This window comes from Patella vulgata, chromosome 8 (genome assembly GCF_932274485.2).
Source record: "Patella vulgata chromosome 8, xgPatVulg1.2, whole genome shotgun sequence".
NCBI lineage: Eukaryota > Metazoa > Mollusca > Gastropoda > Patellidae > Patella > Patella vulgata.
In genome coordinates this window covers 22,750,259-22,764,988 of record NC_065886.2, presented here as the reverse complement: position 1 = coordinate 22,764,988, position 14,730 = coordinate 22,750,259, and the positions used below count along the sequence as shown (strand labels likewise).

The 14,730-nt window shown below is 38.1% G+C and overlaps 1 protein-coding gene and 1 long non-coding RNA gene across 2 annotated transcripts; one reads left to right on the top strand and one right to left on the bottom strand.

The window, feature by feature from the left end:
• The first annotated feature begins 311 nt into the window (after positions 1 to 311).
• LOC126830679 (uncharacterized) lies at positions 312 to 917 on the top strand. Its single transcript, XM_056102850.1, has one exon. The coding sequence runs from the start codon at positions 312 to 314 to the stop codon at positions 915 to 917; it is 606 nt and encodes a 201-aa protein (XP_055958825.1).
• Positions 918 to 4,076: 3,159 nt separating this feature from the next.
• Positions 4,077 to 14,001, bottom strand: LOC126830677 (uncharacterized). The gene is made up of 4 exons (XR_007683913.2): positions 13,767 to 14,001; positions 12,070 to 12,172; positions 5,807 to 5,917; positions 4,077 to 4,162 (listed from the first exon to the last, which is right to left on the bottom strand). It is a non-coding gene; the product is annotated as an uncharacterized LOC126830677 (long non-coding RNA).
• Positions 14,002 to 14,730: the final 729 nt, after the last annotated feature.

The window sequence follows — 14,730 nt, the reverse complement described above, 5'->3', positions numbered from 1 at the left end:
AGTGTTCACAACGTATCCTGTGTTTAAGCGGAGTCTCTGTCATTTTAGACTGTCCACAAGGTGAAAACTTCGATCTCGTCTCACGCAAGTGTAGAGATAATAACAAAGCTACTTGCGGGTAAGTGATGATTTTTGTATGAAATATTTCTCTTGAAATAAAGTTCGTTGGAGAGAGAGAGAGAGAGAGAGAGAGAGAGGGGGGGGGGTAACATCCATTCGACACAAATTTAAATTCGTAAAGATCCTTTAACTTATTTTTCGGAAAGCGAAGAGACGTAATCTAGATCACTGGAGGTCAAACCTTATTCTCCATGTATTTTAGGACCAAACAAGGTGTAGTACCCACAACGTCGCCTACAAAACCAACTACGTCACCAACATCCCCTACGACGTCACCAACTTCACCCACGACGTCACCAACTTCACCTACAACGTCACCAACGTCACCTACTACGTCACCAACTTCACCCACGACGTCACCAACTTCAGCTACAACGTCACCTACGACGTCACCAACTTCACCTACAACGTCACCTACGACGTCACCAACTTCACCTACCACGTCACCAACTTCACCCACGACGTCACCAACTTCCCCTACAACGTCACCAACGTCGCCTACGACATCCCCAACTTCACCCACTACTTCACCTACTACGTCACCCACTACTTCTCCTACGACTTCACCAACTACGTCCCGAACATCACTTACTACGTCAAGAACTTCACCTACCACGTCCCCAATATCACCAACTTCACCTACTACGTCAACAATTTCACCTACAACATCACCATCAAAGTATGTAGTGGGAAAATGTTTACAGAATTGTGATGGTATGAAAGACGGCAATTACCAGTGCTGTGGAAGTAAGTCATATTTTCTCAAATTCGCTAATTTTGCGTTAACGGCACAATAAGATAGAATTAGCATTATAGACTAGTTGTCTATAATAAGACAAAACATTTTAGATTGGTTAAACATGCATTATGCAAGAGCTAAATCTGATTATTGCAAGTCTTAATTTAGGCTTCAGATGTTATAGAAATTATAAATTAGATCTTTATTTAAACAACAAGACCAAAATCAACTCTGTAGACCCACGGATGGCTCGGCTACAGCTCGGATTTAAATAGGATTTCACTAATTGATTAAATCAGATAAGGGGTAACCTGATGAAAATACGTCAGTTAGATCGAGGCTAAATGATAGAGTGTACTTAGCGAGGCCGCTGTAAAGCGTTTCCGTATGCCATTGAAAGCTTTACTTGATAATCGAGATATGTAGGTGGAGTTAACGCCTGTCAATCAAAGGTTCGGCGAAGGTGAAGACACATTTCGCTACCATTTCTAGGCAAATATTACAACGATGATAACTATGTTCAGAATAAAGTAATTTGACTGAATTTTTCAATATATTCTTCTTTCATCATCTACTTTTGAACTGTTATAGCAAGAATGGCCAACTCTCTATAAATATTTCCCATAATGTATCTTTATGGTCTACATTTACCCTTTAATTCTGGAATGTTGAGATTTTGGTGTGTGGTAGTAGCGAGAGAGAGAGAGAGAGATGGGGTTTAACGTCCACTCGACACAAACTAGGTCATTTCGGGACTAACATATGGTTTAATTTTATTTACATAATTCGCTTGCGCGTAGGGGTCTTTAGCTGTGGGAGGAAACCGAAGGACCCGGAGAAAACCAACGAGGTTGGACAGGCGACCCTACTCCTTGTCACGTACAACCGGGGATTCGAAACCACGCCAGTCGACTCAATGACAGACTTTATGATACAGCGCGCGCACGCTAACCATTCAGCCATCCAACCCCCCGTGTGGTAGTAGCAGTAAGGGGAGTGGGTAGGGTGTGTAGTAATAGTGGTAGTAGTAGTAGCAGTAGTAGTCGTAGTAGTAGTGTAGTGTAGTGTAGTGTAGTGTAGTGGAGTAGTATTCGTATTCTGATGCTATAAAAAATCTCTCCTCTTGAAATGAGAATCGTATTGTGCTGTTTTTATTGTGTTTATATATGAGGTTTATCCGACTGTATTTCGTTGCGCACGTATCCCATATTATGTATTCAAACGAATTGTGGTTCACAAATATAATAATAGTGCAATCATTTGTCGGGGACTGTGTGATGGGGCCAATATTTTAACGCAGATATCAGTAACTTTCGTCTGTGATAGAAAATCACCGACAACAAATCATTAATGTGCGCCAGCCTTTCAATCGGGAACTGATGACATCCTGCAGTGTCAAATTGCTCTGCCAAGGATCGTGTTTGATTTCATCCACCGAACTCTGTTTATCAAAGTTCAACAAAATTATTCATCATTACTCATGGTTCAACCTTTTCTTCTTCAGGTTGTCATTTCTTCACATCGTGTGTCAATGAATATATGTACGACAAACGACCATGTCCTCAAGACTTGGTCTGGGATGACGCAAAGAAAGACTGTCTTAGAAGTTCAACAACTTGCTCTGAAGACACAAATGTTTAGTACACGCGGCAAAGACATTGTAACGAAATAAACGGTGCCTTGTATGCTTTTCATTTGATTTCGAGTGAATGTTATGTCCTATTAAAGATATATTATGGCAGATTCGATAACGATTCGGCAGTTCTCACTATAATAGTTAATAACTAGATAATGTAAAGTCAATTTGCTGAAAATTTTATTCAGATTGATCCACTACGAACCGAGAACTAAGCGATTGAAATTTCCGCCTAGCCTCGATCATCATTACTAAAGTCAGTACGATAAACAGCATAGTCTCGATTATCCATTTAATCGTTAAATCCTGAAGGAAAGTTATGCAGTAAATCGGCTCATAATCCACTAAGATCGCAGGCTAGCGATGTCATCTAGAGTTGATTATGATCTGGATTGGTTAATTAATGTCTAATTAATAATTTAGATAACATTTTAGGCCTAAAGAAAGACCTACAATAGACAGGTTTAGCTCGTTCATAATGTATGTTTAAGTCAGAAATCAACGATTAGGTATAAGATCGTTATTTTAACTGTTTGTTACAACATAACCACGCGGTTGATCCAAATTGGAATATGATATTATGTCTTATAAATAAATTAACCAAAATATACGTAACCTAAATTATATAATATTTAGTTGTAGATGTTCATGAGGATTGACCCGACAGTCATATTTTAAGAATGCAAACAGTTCATTGGTTGGCAACTATAATCTTGGTACAAATTTGCAAGCTTGTTTACTTTAGTAAATGTCTTGGTTTAAGTATTCTGCATGAAAATGGTATACATTGTAAAATAAAACGTGTAGATCCACCCGTGCCGGTTATATTGATATCATGCCTACCTCTATTTTATCAGCAATCTTTTGTTCTACCATTTCTTACTTTTCCATTTTATCCAGTCAAAAAAATATATCAATTTTGATTTGGATGTATTAGTTGTAATAATATAACAAATAAAGAACAAATAAAAATATTTTGTGATATATCTTTTACATCCTTGGGCCAGGCCACAGGACAGTATGCCTGTAGCTAAGGTGGGGGCGGGGTGCTGAGATGTATGGAGATGCCGACAGCAAAAACAATATATCAGTATTTTGAAAAATATTGTCGACTAAAGACGACTAGTATAGAGGAAAGGGGCATAATTTAAATTGTTTACTTCAGCATTCTAAGCCCTAGTGAGCGAAACAAATTCTTGACTTGCCGTGACCGATTACACTCATGACACACGAGTTGGTTCTAGTACCAGCCATAACTACTTACTTTCTTTTTCAAATTGAAGTGCGCAAAAATTGTTTTGGTTTTTTTTCAGTTGTAAACAGATAGTGCTACAACCTTAAGCCCCCCCCCCCCCCGCACACACACACACACGTCCAGGTCCGGACTTTGACTACGATCTTGCTTTCGGCCATATACCACATCAATGTTAATGGACATTTTACCCGATGTTACCCGTAGTTCGTTTTGTACCTTCACTTTCTTCTAGTATCGTATACTTAACTGGACAACCAGGAATGTAAGCCCAAGGGACAGCGTCTTGTTGATGGAAGCGGACCGAAATGAGAATAGAAATTATAATAATTTGATATACTAGTATATTTATTACAATCAATTCTAACGAATCACCACATTTAATTACTTCTTGTGCAAAATGTCTTCAATGACTCTGAAAAATAGCAATAATTATTAGTAGGTCAATAAGTATGGAAGCCTATATCAATCATTCCAAGTCACATTGAATGCGTGCAATTTGCCATAACACAATGGCCTGTGTGATAGAGTCTAGTATTGAAGTTGAAGGCGATAATTTACGATGTGACCTAGAATGTAGAGATTATAGACACTTCCTAAGCGAAACCCGAAAAGTCATAGGTAAGCCAAAATGATGGTTCGCTAATATCGCGGTGTGTTACTTTTCTAATTTCTAGCTTTCGAGTTGCGCTGTTGCTTGGTGTGCGTGTTGGCGACTTTTTACTTCATGAATAAAGTTGACATCAAGCAAAACGAGCCAGAAATGCAACTCGAATAAGTCCCGACAAAACGTTGGGTGCTAATATAGCCGGGTCTTTATTTCTTAATTTCCTTAAATTACGAATGGTAGTTACATGCCACCATAATTAAGTTATTAATACCCTAGATACAAACATCGTCACATTTTGTCGAATAGCTGAGAAACTTGGAAGCAGCAAGACGTTATAATCTGGCAAATTAAAGTTGTCGGCTTGGTAATTATAGCCCTAGGTCTAATCGTACAACTTTGTAGGGGACAGCCACGGCGCGGCGAACTGGGCGTCGGGCCGCTAGACGTAGTCCGGAGGCGCATGGGCCCCGATTGGAAAATAAATGGCATATATGTTTTACAAAATAAATGCAATATCTATCCACCTTTGCATCCACTGCAAAACATAAATTTTAACGGCCTAAATCACAGGAGAAAACTGAACTGGTCATTACACGTATTCTTCACCGCAATGTGGGCAAAAGGAAACCAGTTGGTCCGAGCGCCCATGGCTACACAGTCAGCCCCTGTCGGAAAAAGGGTGGGACTGTTGTGGGCGAAGCGTATGAAGATAGAGGGCTTAATAGATCACTGACTGACACCGTGACACCGTGACTAGTCATCATGACACATGTCTGTTTTAGTGGGAAAGTATTCACTTTTTGTCACAAAATTGGAGTGAATTTAAGGGGGGTACAAAATAAATTTGACCAAAAACAAAACACCAAATAAATAAACATAAGCTGAATTTAAAGAATATGGATTCCTATTTGACCGAAATCGCTTTTATCAAGCATGGCCGAAGACAATATTCAGAAATATGCGAGGGAATTTCACAATAAAAACACACGGGGCTGATTAATGGTTCGGATTCATTTCTTATCATTACACGGAACTGTGCGTAATTTATTAACACCTCGTTTGTTTGGGGTTTTTTCTCTCTCTTTTTTATACCATGGTAAGACCGGTGAGACCTTACCTTGGCGCCGGGGAGGGATTTACGGTAAAAAATATGGTCAAAGTTATTCCAATGTTTGATAGTATATTACTGATAAATGGCAAGTCGTTGCTAAGGAAAAATACTAATTTATACCGACTCGAATCCACGTCATATAAATAAAAAATTAAACCATTATGGAAAATGTTCTTCAAGATTCAGTTTTTGCTTACTCGGTCGTATCTATGAAAAATATACATAACTCGGCCACATATGTAGAGTATCACTCAGCCATAGGCAAAAAAAGCCATTTATGTTTGCTGTTACTCATAAATTTATATCTTATTTTAAGATAATATAAACCAATGCCTTACCCTCCTGGCTTTACATACACCAGTTTTACAGGATCTTCTACCTCCAAAACAATAACAGTGCCTTCTACCACAACATGGTGGACCATTCTTCTTACAGAATGAACTGACACACTGAAATAAAACACACACATAGCCATAACATCTCCAGAGTATGATAGACCGCTTCTCTTGCAGAACGAACCATAACATCTTCACAATATGATACACCGTTTCTCTAACACACTGAGAGAGAGAGAGAAAGGTGTTTTGACGTCCACCTGACACAAACTAGGGACTAACACACGGTTCAATTTTATTTCAATAATTCGCTTGCGCGTAGGGGTCTTTAGCACTGTGAGGAAGCCGCGGGATCCGGAGAAAACCCACGAGGTTGGACAGGCGACCCTACTGTTTGCCACGTACAATCGGCGAATCGAAACCACGCGGGATGACTAAATGGCAGACTTTATGATACAGCGCGCACGTGCTAGCCATTCGGCCATCCACATCCCTCCCCATCCCGGATGTTACAAAATGACATGTTATGCTCCCTGCCAGCTTAACATGTGAAAGTAATTTGAATATCAAATCCACCTGCCGACCCCTGTAGATCTTGATAGCATTTCTAATGTCATTATATATGTCATTATGTAACTTTAACTTGTTGATGGCATGTCTTATCTTACTTCTTTGTCTGATAAACTATACTGAACGTTAACTGATATGAAACATGATACATTATAGCCAGATGCCTATTGAGATTCCTTTGTGTGTAGAAAGGTTTAAAACCCCAGAATGAAACGGCATGGGCAGAGAGGTCCAGGCAGGACATGAGAGCAGTCGGAGGCTAGAGAGGTCCGGCCAGGACAGGCCACGCAGGTCTGGACAACGGCCACGTAATGTAGGTTAGTTAGGAGTTGGCACACTCGTGCCTAGCCGAGCTAGGGCCATGGCTCCCTCAATACAAGTTAGTTATGGAGTCTTTAAGTTTTGTACATAATATGTTAGAAGAAGCAGAAAATGAAAGTATTTTAAGATGTTAAACTAGTCATCCGAACCTGATTAAAGAACCAATACTGACACATATAAATTGATGCCGTAGACCAGACCAACGTTTTGAAGTCATAACCACTAGACGATCAAAGAATTATTTCTAAGGTAAGTCTTTTTCTAATCCTACCAAGGCCACGGTAAATCCTGACATTGTGCTATGTAGGCCCTATTATAATTTAACTGGGAAATCAGAGGTTATCATCACGCTTTATTAAATATCATGGTGTAGTTACTAAATTTAATATATTGCTTTTTAAGCTAGTAGTGGAACAGTCCTTAACTATTTGTAGGAAAATGGCTAAAACAAAATTGTATATATATTGTTTGTTTTACAATGGGTCATGTTGTTTTTAAAAGATTATAAATTATAATTGTTTGTTTTTGAACACATATTTTGGCATTTAAAATAAGTAGTAACAGGTTGATATCGAGAAGTAAAATGTGTTGTGATTGTTTAACTAGAATTGGGTTAACAGTATCGTAATTTGGAATTTAACCCAATAACATTCACAAAGTATTAACGCGTTTATCTCTAAGTTTTTTTTTGTTGTTGTTTTGTCTATATGTGTCTATTACCCCAAATGTTAATGGGATGCTCCGATATTTACGGGAGATATTTTTATTTGTGATACCCCTAATGTTAATATGGGATGCCCCGATATTTACGGGAGAGAGTTTTTTTGTGATACCCCTAATATTAATAATGGGATGACCCGATATGTACGGGAGAGATTTTTTTTATTATTTTGTGATACCCCAATAATATAGATTGGGAGGTCCCGATATGTTACGGGAAAAGTTTTATGTGAAACCCCAGTCAGGTGGGATTGGTTTAACCCCAGGAGAGGGTCGTGCTCAGAATTAAGAGCGAACGTGTTGTCTTGTTTTGTGTTGTGTTTCAAAAATTATAGAGATAAACCGTTATTAATGTTGATAAGTTCTTTCAAAATATCTTATTGAAGATTGGTAAAATGTGTTCAGAAAAAAAAAAACAATATGACATCCTAATTTCAATTCTATCCATGTAAATAATAATGTAAATATCGTTAGATAGCTAATTAAAGTCTGTTCCACTTGCTAATTTGATTAACTATTAATTAAGTTCACTCCATGATATGATAAACAGATGATAAAACTTTCGCATGGGTGGCAGTTATAATACTCTTCATAGCACATGTCGCACCGTTCCGGCCAGGCGGTATGGAAAAGATAAGACTACCGGAAAACACTGACCCCTTGATATTACGGAAAACTTATACAAGAGGAAGGCGACGGAAGAAAAGAAAAAAAAATGAATTTGTATCTCCCTACAGTTGACCACAACGACGATGTACAGAAGAAGAACATGGATATAATTGCTCCATTACGCGTGTGACTATTATAATAATTTATATTATATACTATTCAAAAAAGTAGGGGATATTTGATTTTGGGGGCATAATACTAAAATATGCAAATGACTACGAAAAAAGTCACTATAGAACCTAACAGAAGAAACATTTCCAGTTACATGTGACGCCCAAACGCACCAATAGCTACCGCATGGAATGCAGGTGATGCTTGGGATCATCATGGGGGTCCAACCCAAGATTTGCACGACTCTGACTTTGAATGTTAGAGTCATTGTGGCATTGAATTCCAGGGTGGAAACATCAGTTTAATTGTTTTAGTGACCAGAAAACAAATTTTGATATGCGTCGGCTTACCCAAAATGAAAGGTTACGTGCCCTTGGCATGCTACAGATCGGCACAACACAGGCGGTTGTGGCGCGGACGATGAATGTTTCTCAGTCTGTCATAAGCAGGCTATGGTCCAGATACCGTGATACATAATCTGTACAGGACAGACCACGCTCAGGTCGACCAAGGGCGACAACTCAAGCCCAGGATCGATTTATCCGTACCTTGGCCTTGAGAAATCGTGTCATCACAGCAAATCAGATCAGCGCTCGTCTTCAAACAGACACTGGTGTGAGAGTGAGTGGCCAGACGATTCGGAATCGACTGCATAGGGGTCACCTTCGCGCCCGACGTCCTCGCGTGATCCCTTGTTTGAGAGATCATCACATTCAGGCAAGACGTCGTTGGTGTAGGGATCGTCAACACTGGGATAATCGACGCTGGAGCAATGTGATGTTTTCAGATGAGTCAAGGTTCACTGTTGATTTTTTGGACAGACGTAGGAGGGTGTGGCGTCGTCGAAACGAGCGCTTCCAAGACGTTAACGTCATCAGACATGATCGATTTGGGGGTGGTTCTGTTATGGTGTGGGGAGGCATCACTGTTGCTGGAAGAACGGCTTTACATGTTGTTGCAGGGCGTGTTACAGGCCAGTACTACCGGGACAACATCTTGGCAGTCCATGTTGTGCCGTTCGCACGACGTCATGGCCGCCGTTTCATCTTCCAGGATGACAACGCAAGATGTCACAGGGCCAGGATCGTTACAGGTTACCTCCAACAACAGAACATCACCACATTACCTTGGCCAGCACTGAGTCCCGACCTCTCCTCCATCGAGCATGTCTGGGACATGCTTGGACAGAGGTTACGTCAACGTCAACAACGTCCTGCCAATGTCCAAGAACTTGCTGCTGCGTTGCAACAGGAATGGGACAATCTGGACCAAAATGACCTTAGACGTCTCATTAGGAGTATGCCACGTCGGATCAATGCTTGTTTGGCAAACAGAGGAGGATTTACCCGTTACTGACTTGGTTGTGATGCTGTGGTAACTTTGCTGTTTGACCCCGGGTATCATTTTACCCTTATAATGGTCAGTCTGTGCCTTACTTAGTCTAACGATCATTTGGAATAAATCGATGAATGTGAACTTCATTTCATTTTGTCATTTGTTTCTTCGTCAGTTTCATTAGGTGACTTTAATAACACTTAAAAATCAAATATCCCCTACTTTTTTTGAATAGTATATATTCGCGTGTGTTACCATGAAAATGATTTATATAGATGTGATTTCGGTTATTCGCGTGTGTACAAATTAAAATAGTGTGTGTGATATATGCGATTTCAAGAACTCGTGTGTGTGAACAGTAAAATTATCTGCGACATAATTATGTGATTTCAATGTCTCGCGTGTATGAACATTTTAGTATTATATGTATGAACTTTTCAACCGGTGCCTTATTACGTTTCAACCAGTGTTTTATTCTTTTGCCATTTACATTTTTTTTTGTTTATATAACTTTTAATCAGCGTATTGTTATTTTTCGTATTTTTGTTTATATTTTAATTAGGGTAGTTAGTATTTGAATATCAAATCCACCTGCCGACCCCTGTAGATTCTTATGTCATTATGTAACTTTAACTTGTTGATGGCATGTCTTATCTTACTTCTTTGTCTGATAAACTATACTGAACGTTAACTGATATGAAACATGATACATTATAGCCAGATGCCTATTGAGATTCCTTTGTGTATAGAAAGGTTTAAAATCCCAGAATGAAACGGCATAGGCAGAGAGGTCCAGGCAGGACATGAGAGCAGTCGGAGGCTAGGCGACGTCTGGTAGTTAACTCCAGGCCACGCAGGTCTGGAGTTAAGACCGGACAACGGCCAACTATTGTAATTTAGTTCTGGGTGTCTTTAACATTACGATGTTTGTACATAATATGTTAGAAGCAGAATAAAAGTATTAATAGAAGCTGAAACTAGTCTGGTCATCCAGAACTTGATTGAAGAACTAATACTGTCACACGGACTACTTCAGAAAGAACTAATAGATTTAAATAAAACACAAAAAAGCCATAACATATCCACTACACGGTAGACTGCTTCCCTTACAAAACGGACTAACAAATTTAAATAAAAAACACAAAAGGGCATAGCATCTCCACAGTAATGGTGGGCCGTTTCTCTTACAGAACGAACTAATAGACTTAAATAAAATACACAAAAGGACGTAACATCTCTACAATGTGGTGTACCGTTTCTCTTACAGAACGAACTAACAGACTTAAATAAAACACACAAAAGGCCGTAGACACACAAAAGGCCATAGCATCTACACAATGTGGTGGACCGTTTGTAACACCGTACCTATTTTAAAAATGTCCGAGAATTCATTGATCAATTTACTTCTTTATGTAACTCTGTACTAGAATTCTCATTAACAATCCAAACAGTTTTATTTGCTATTTATACTATTTTCTTTTTTACTATAACTAGGCCGACTGAAAATATAAATGACTACTTAATTCAAATCTTGCATTCGGTGGGTCACATTGGCTGGTTCGTTAAAAATAAAACGCTACATTCCATTGTCGGGTCATATTCCTTATCTCTTAAATAATATCTATGCAAGTTCGAGTTCCCAAATTTACCCAAAGGTTGCCATATTATTGTCTGAATTAAGATAACAGCGGCCTGCAATTATTTAATAACTAAAGGGCTGTTTCGGTTAAAAATGTCAATGTATCACGTGGAAATGAAATATTTAAACACAGCGGTTGGCAAATTATATCGTTATAATTAATTACAAGCCATGCTGTCTTTTTACCGGTTCACTACTGAATGATGTTATGATATTGTGTATTTGGTTGTTCATACCGTCCAACATATAAAGTTCATAATAAAACGTATATATCAACAGGTTGAATGGAATGGGGTATAACTTCCTACTTTTCTCCACCCACGGGCTATTAAGACGCAGCCCCCCCCCCCCCCACCTTTCCGCCTCCAATGAGAAAAAAGTCCCCTTAGGCCCAGTCACAAAAAATCAAAAGCTCAGTTAAATATTATACGTCTCTATCTGAAATTTTACGCGGACGGTTCCATTATGTCATCATTATTCCACTCCTGTGGCCTATTCTTATTTCGATTTCAAACTTTAACGTGTTGCTACTGGTATATACGGGACCTCGGTTTTCGTCACATACGAACAGAATTGAAGGAGTCAACATGAAACATATTCGATATAAATTATATATCTGTGACCCTATTCAAGAAAACATAAATCAATAATGATACTAATCTTTCACTGACTAAGTGCTAAAGTCATAGCATAGATTTTAGCTCTTGATCAATTAAAAGGCTACATTCTTAAAAGTTTTCTTGAAAAGCCTTCATGCTTTTTACTGTACCCTTTCCCTGTTTACTTCATTTGAGTCACTCTCATTTGAAATCAGTTGATGCTTGGGGTGGTTGGGTTTTTCTAATTTTGGATTTCTGTATCCTTGAGCTTTTCAGTTTAATAATTAAAATAAATTACTCACCCTACCCCTTCGTTCCAACAGGTGATCATCGTCATAGCAAATTCCAACATCTATAGCAACAGTCACCAATAACAACAATAATAGCAGTCTGGCAACCATATTTCTGAGAAAATAAAAATAAACTATTGACACTACAAATAGTGCGGGTGTTATTCACGAGAAAGTTTTTTTTTTGTCTAGAACATCTGATAACACTTCACTTCTAGAAAGTATTCGCCCTGACTGTTTCCTAGTTGAGAAATCCACATACTATTAGTCTAAATTTTGCATTGATAAATTTGTATTGACGGACTTCGTATTGATGATTTTTGTATTTGTTAATTTTTCATTTTGGAGTAGTGCATTTCGTATTTTTTATATATGAATTTTGTATGTTCGGATTTCGGATATGTGGATTTTGTATTGATAAATTTTGTATTTATAAATTTTGTATTTATGAATTTTGTTTATGCATTTGTGAATTTTGAATACTATTGATCTCTAGAATCGAGATAGTATCATGTTTCAGTCCATGCGATATATTAAATGTTATTATATGCTAGATGGTTTCATTACAAAATTAAACCCCATTAAAAATCATAAAATGACAGCGGCATGTGGTATTTAAAATAACTTCTGTGATAAATTGTCGATTCCATTGGATTTTATGCTTGATTTGTTTTGCTGGATGGCAATTCATCTTCGTTAAAAATAGTTAAAGCAACGTTGAGATATAGCCGATTTTGTATTCCACTGTTGAGATAATTTGAATCAAAATTTAATTTAAAAACAACCCTAACCCAAAACCGAACGGTAACCCTAACTTCCGGATATTCTTTCGAAACCAAAAATTAATTTGTATTTAGCTTGCCACATAGACTCAATTAAATACTTTATCATGTACTGTATCAAAGAGGTTACGTTATATCACATATGTAAATATAAAATTTCACAAGAAAACTTGAAATCTATTTGGGATCTGTAAAATGCATTCATATGAAAAATCACAAAGCTAGATCAAAAATTCCAGTCAATTCCATCAGCTATAACAGGGTACCAACAGGTAGAATAGTGCAAAGTAAAATTAGTGCAGCAAGAAGATATAAAATCACAGTCAGTAGACCGGGTTAATGTAATTTACGTCACGGAACTTTTTTCTTTTTCATTTGTGACTATTTGATTGACTCATTATTTTACTACTATTAATTTAAAGGCGTATCCAAGGGGACCCAGGTGCAATTTCGTGTGAAACCACATTAAAATGTTTACCTAAAAAGGCTGCCACTTATGAAGCAAATAGTTATAAGAAGCCGTTTTGGTTGTACCAAATCTCTGTGCACAAATACGGCGGGGAAGGAGAGCAAGGACGAAGCGGGGAGGTCGAATGGTCTAGTGTGCTTTAAATCGTGGAACCACATCAAAATGTTTACCTAAAACATCTACCACTTGGGTAGCAAATAGTTATGAGGCCTTTTTGTTTGTACCAAATCTCTGTGTACAGATACGGTGGGGAAGGAAAGCAAATAAGGATAGGGGAGTTGAGTGTTTTGAATCATACGTTTTGACAGTAATATTCCCCTCCCATACTTGCCCGTGACGAGGATCGTTTTATCGGACTCTTTCGGTTTATTCCCACCGCTAAAGACCACTACGCGCAAGGAATTTATTCAAATAAAATTAATTCCAAATATTAGTATAACATTTGAATGAATACTTACATTTAGCGAGAATCGGTTGTTATATCCGTATAAAACTAGAGTCCAGAAATCCACCAACTTGTCTATTACACGACAGGATAGTACTACGCACTATTTAAATGACTAGTGGCTGTGGAAATGTTAATAGTTTTTTGATGATATAATTACCACCTAATTAGTTCAACATTTTGTCAGACAATAATCAGAATGATAAATAGATCAACTCTGTTTCCCGTTTCAGTGATGATACGATCTGAACATTAACATCGTATCCACCCTCTTATAGTAGAAAACTCCTTCCCTTATCTCTAAAATAACCTACTGTTGTCGATTGGCATTATGTACTTGGTAATGGAATGGACCTGAACATATCGCCAACTCTTAATTAGTTTATTTCGTGACCACGCGGTCAATTTTTTAAAAAATTATTACATGAGCAAGGTGTGGATTTGAAAGTTGATGTTCTTTTGCTCGTGAATACTAAATGTGATTATCTCAAAACATGTGCCTATAATAATTAAAATAAATGCCAACTTGTCAGTGGAAAACAGAGAACGCCTCCAATTTTAAAGGTAGGCGACCCCGTGTATTGTCCGATCAAAACCGCGACATTTGTACCAATGATAATCGTTGCAATCTAGAGCGCACGCGTTAGACTGCTCAACCACCACGCCCATCAGTGGGTATGAGCGAACTATTTTGGTAATGGACTAGGAGTGTGTTATTTACGGAACATAATATTGAGTTCAGAACGCTCAGGGTAGCATTGATGTATAGCTGTTTAACGTTTCCTCAGCACAATACTTTGGTAATACGTGTGCATAAGAATCTTGTCGGTACATTAGCATTTTCGTCAATTATTCTTCCACTATAAAGGATTGGTTTACGTGGACGCCACTAACAATTGAAAATCAGGCCCAATTCGCAATTCGTACCCTACACATTCTAATAGAGAGTCCAGTGATCTGACCACTCGACTACCATG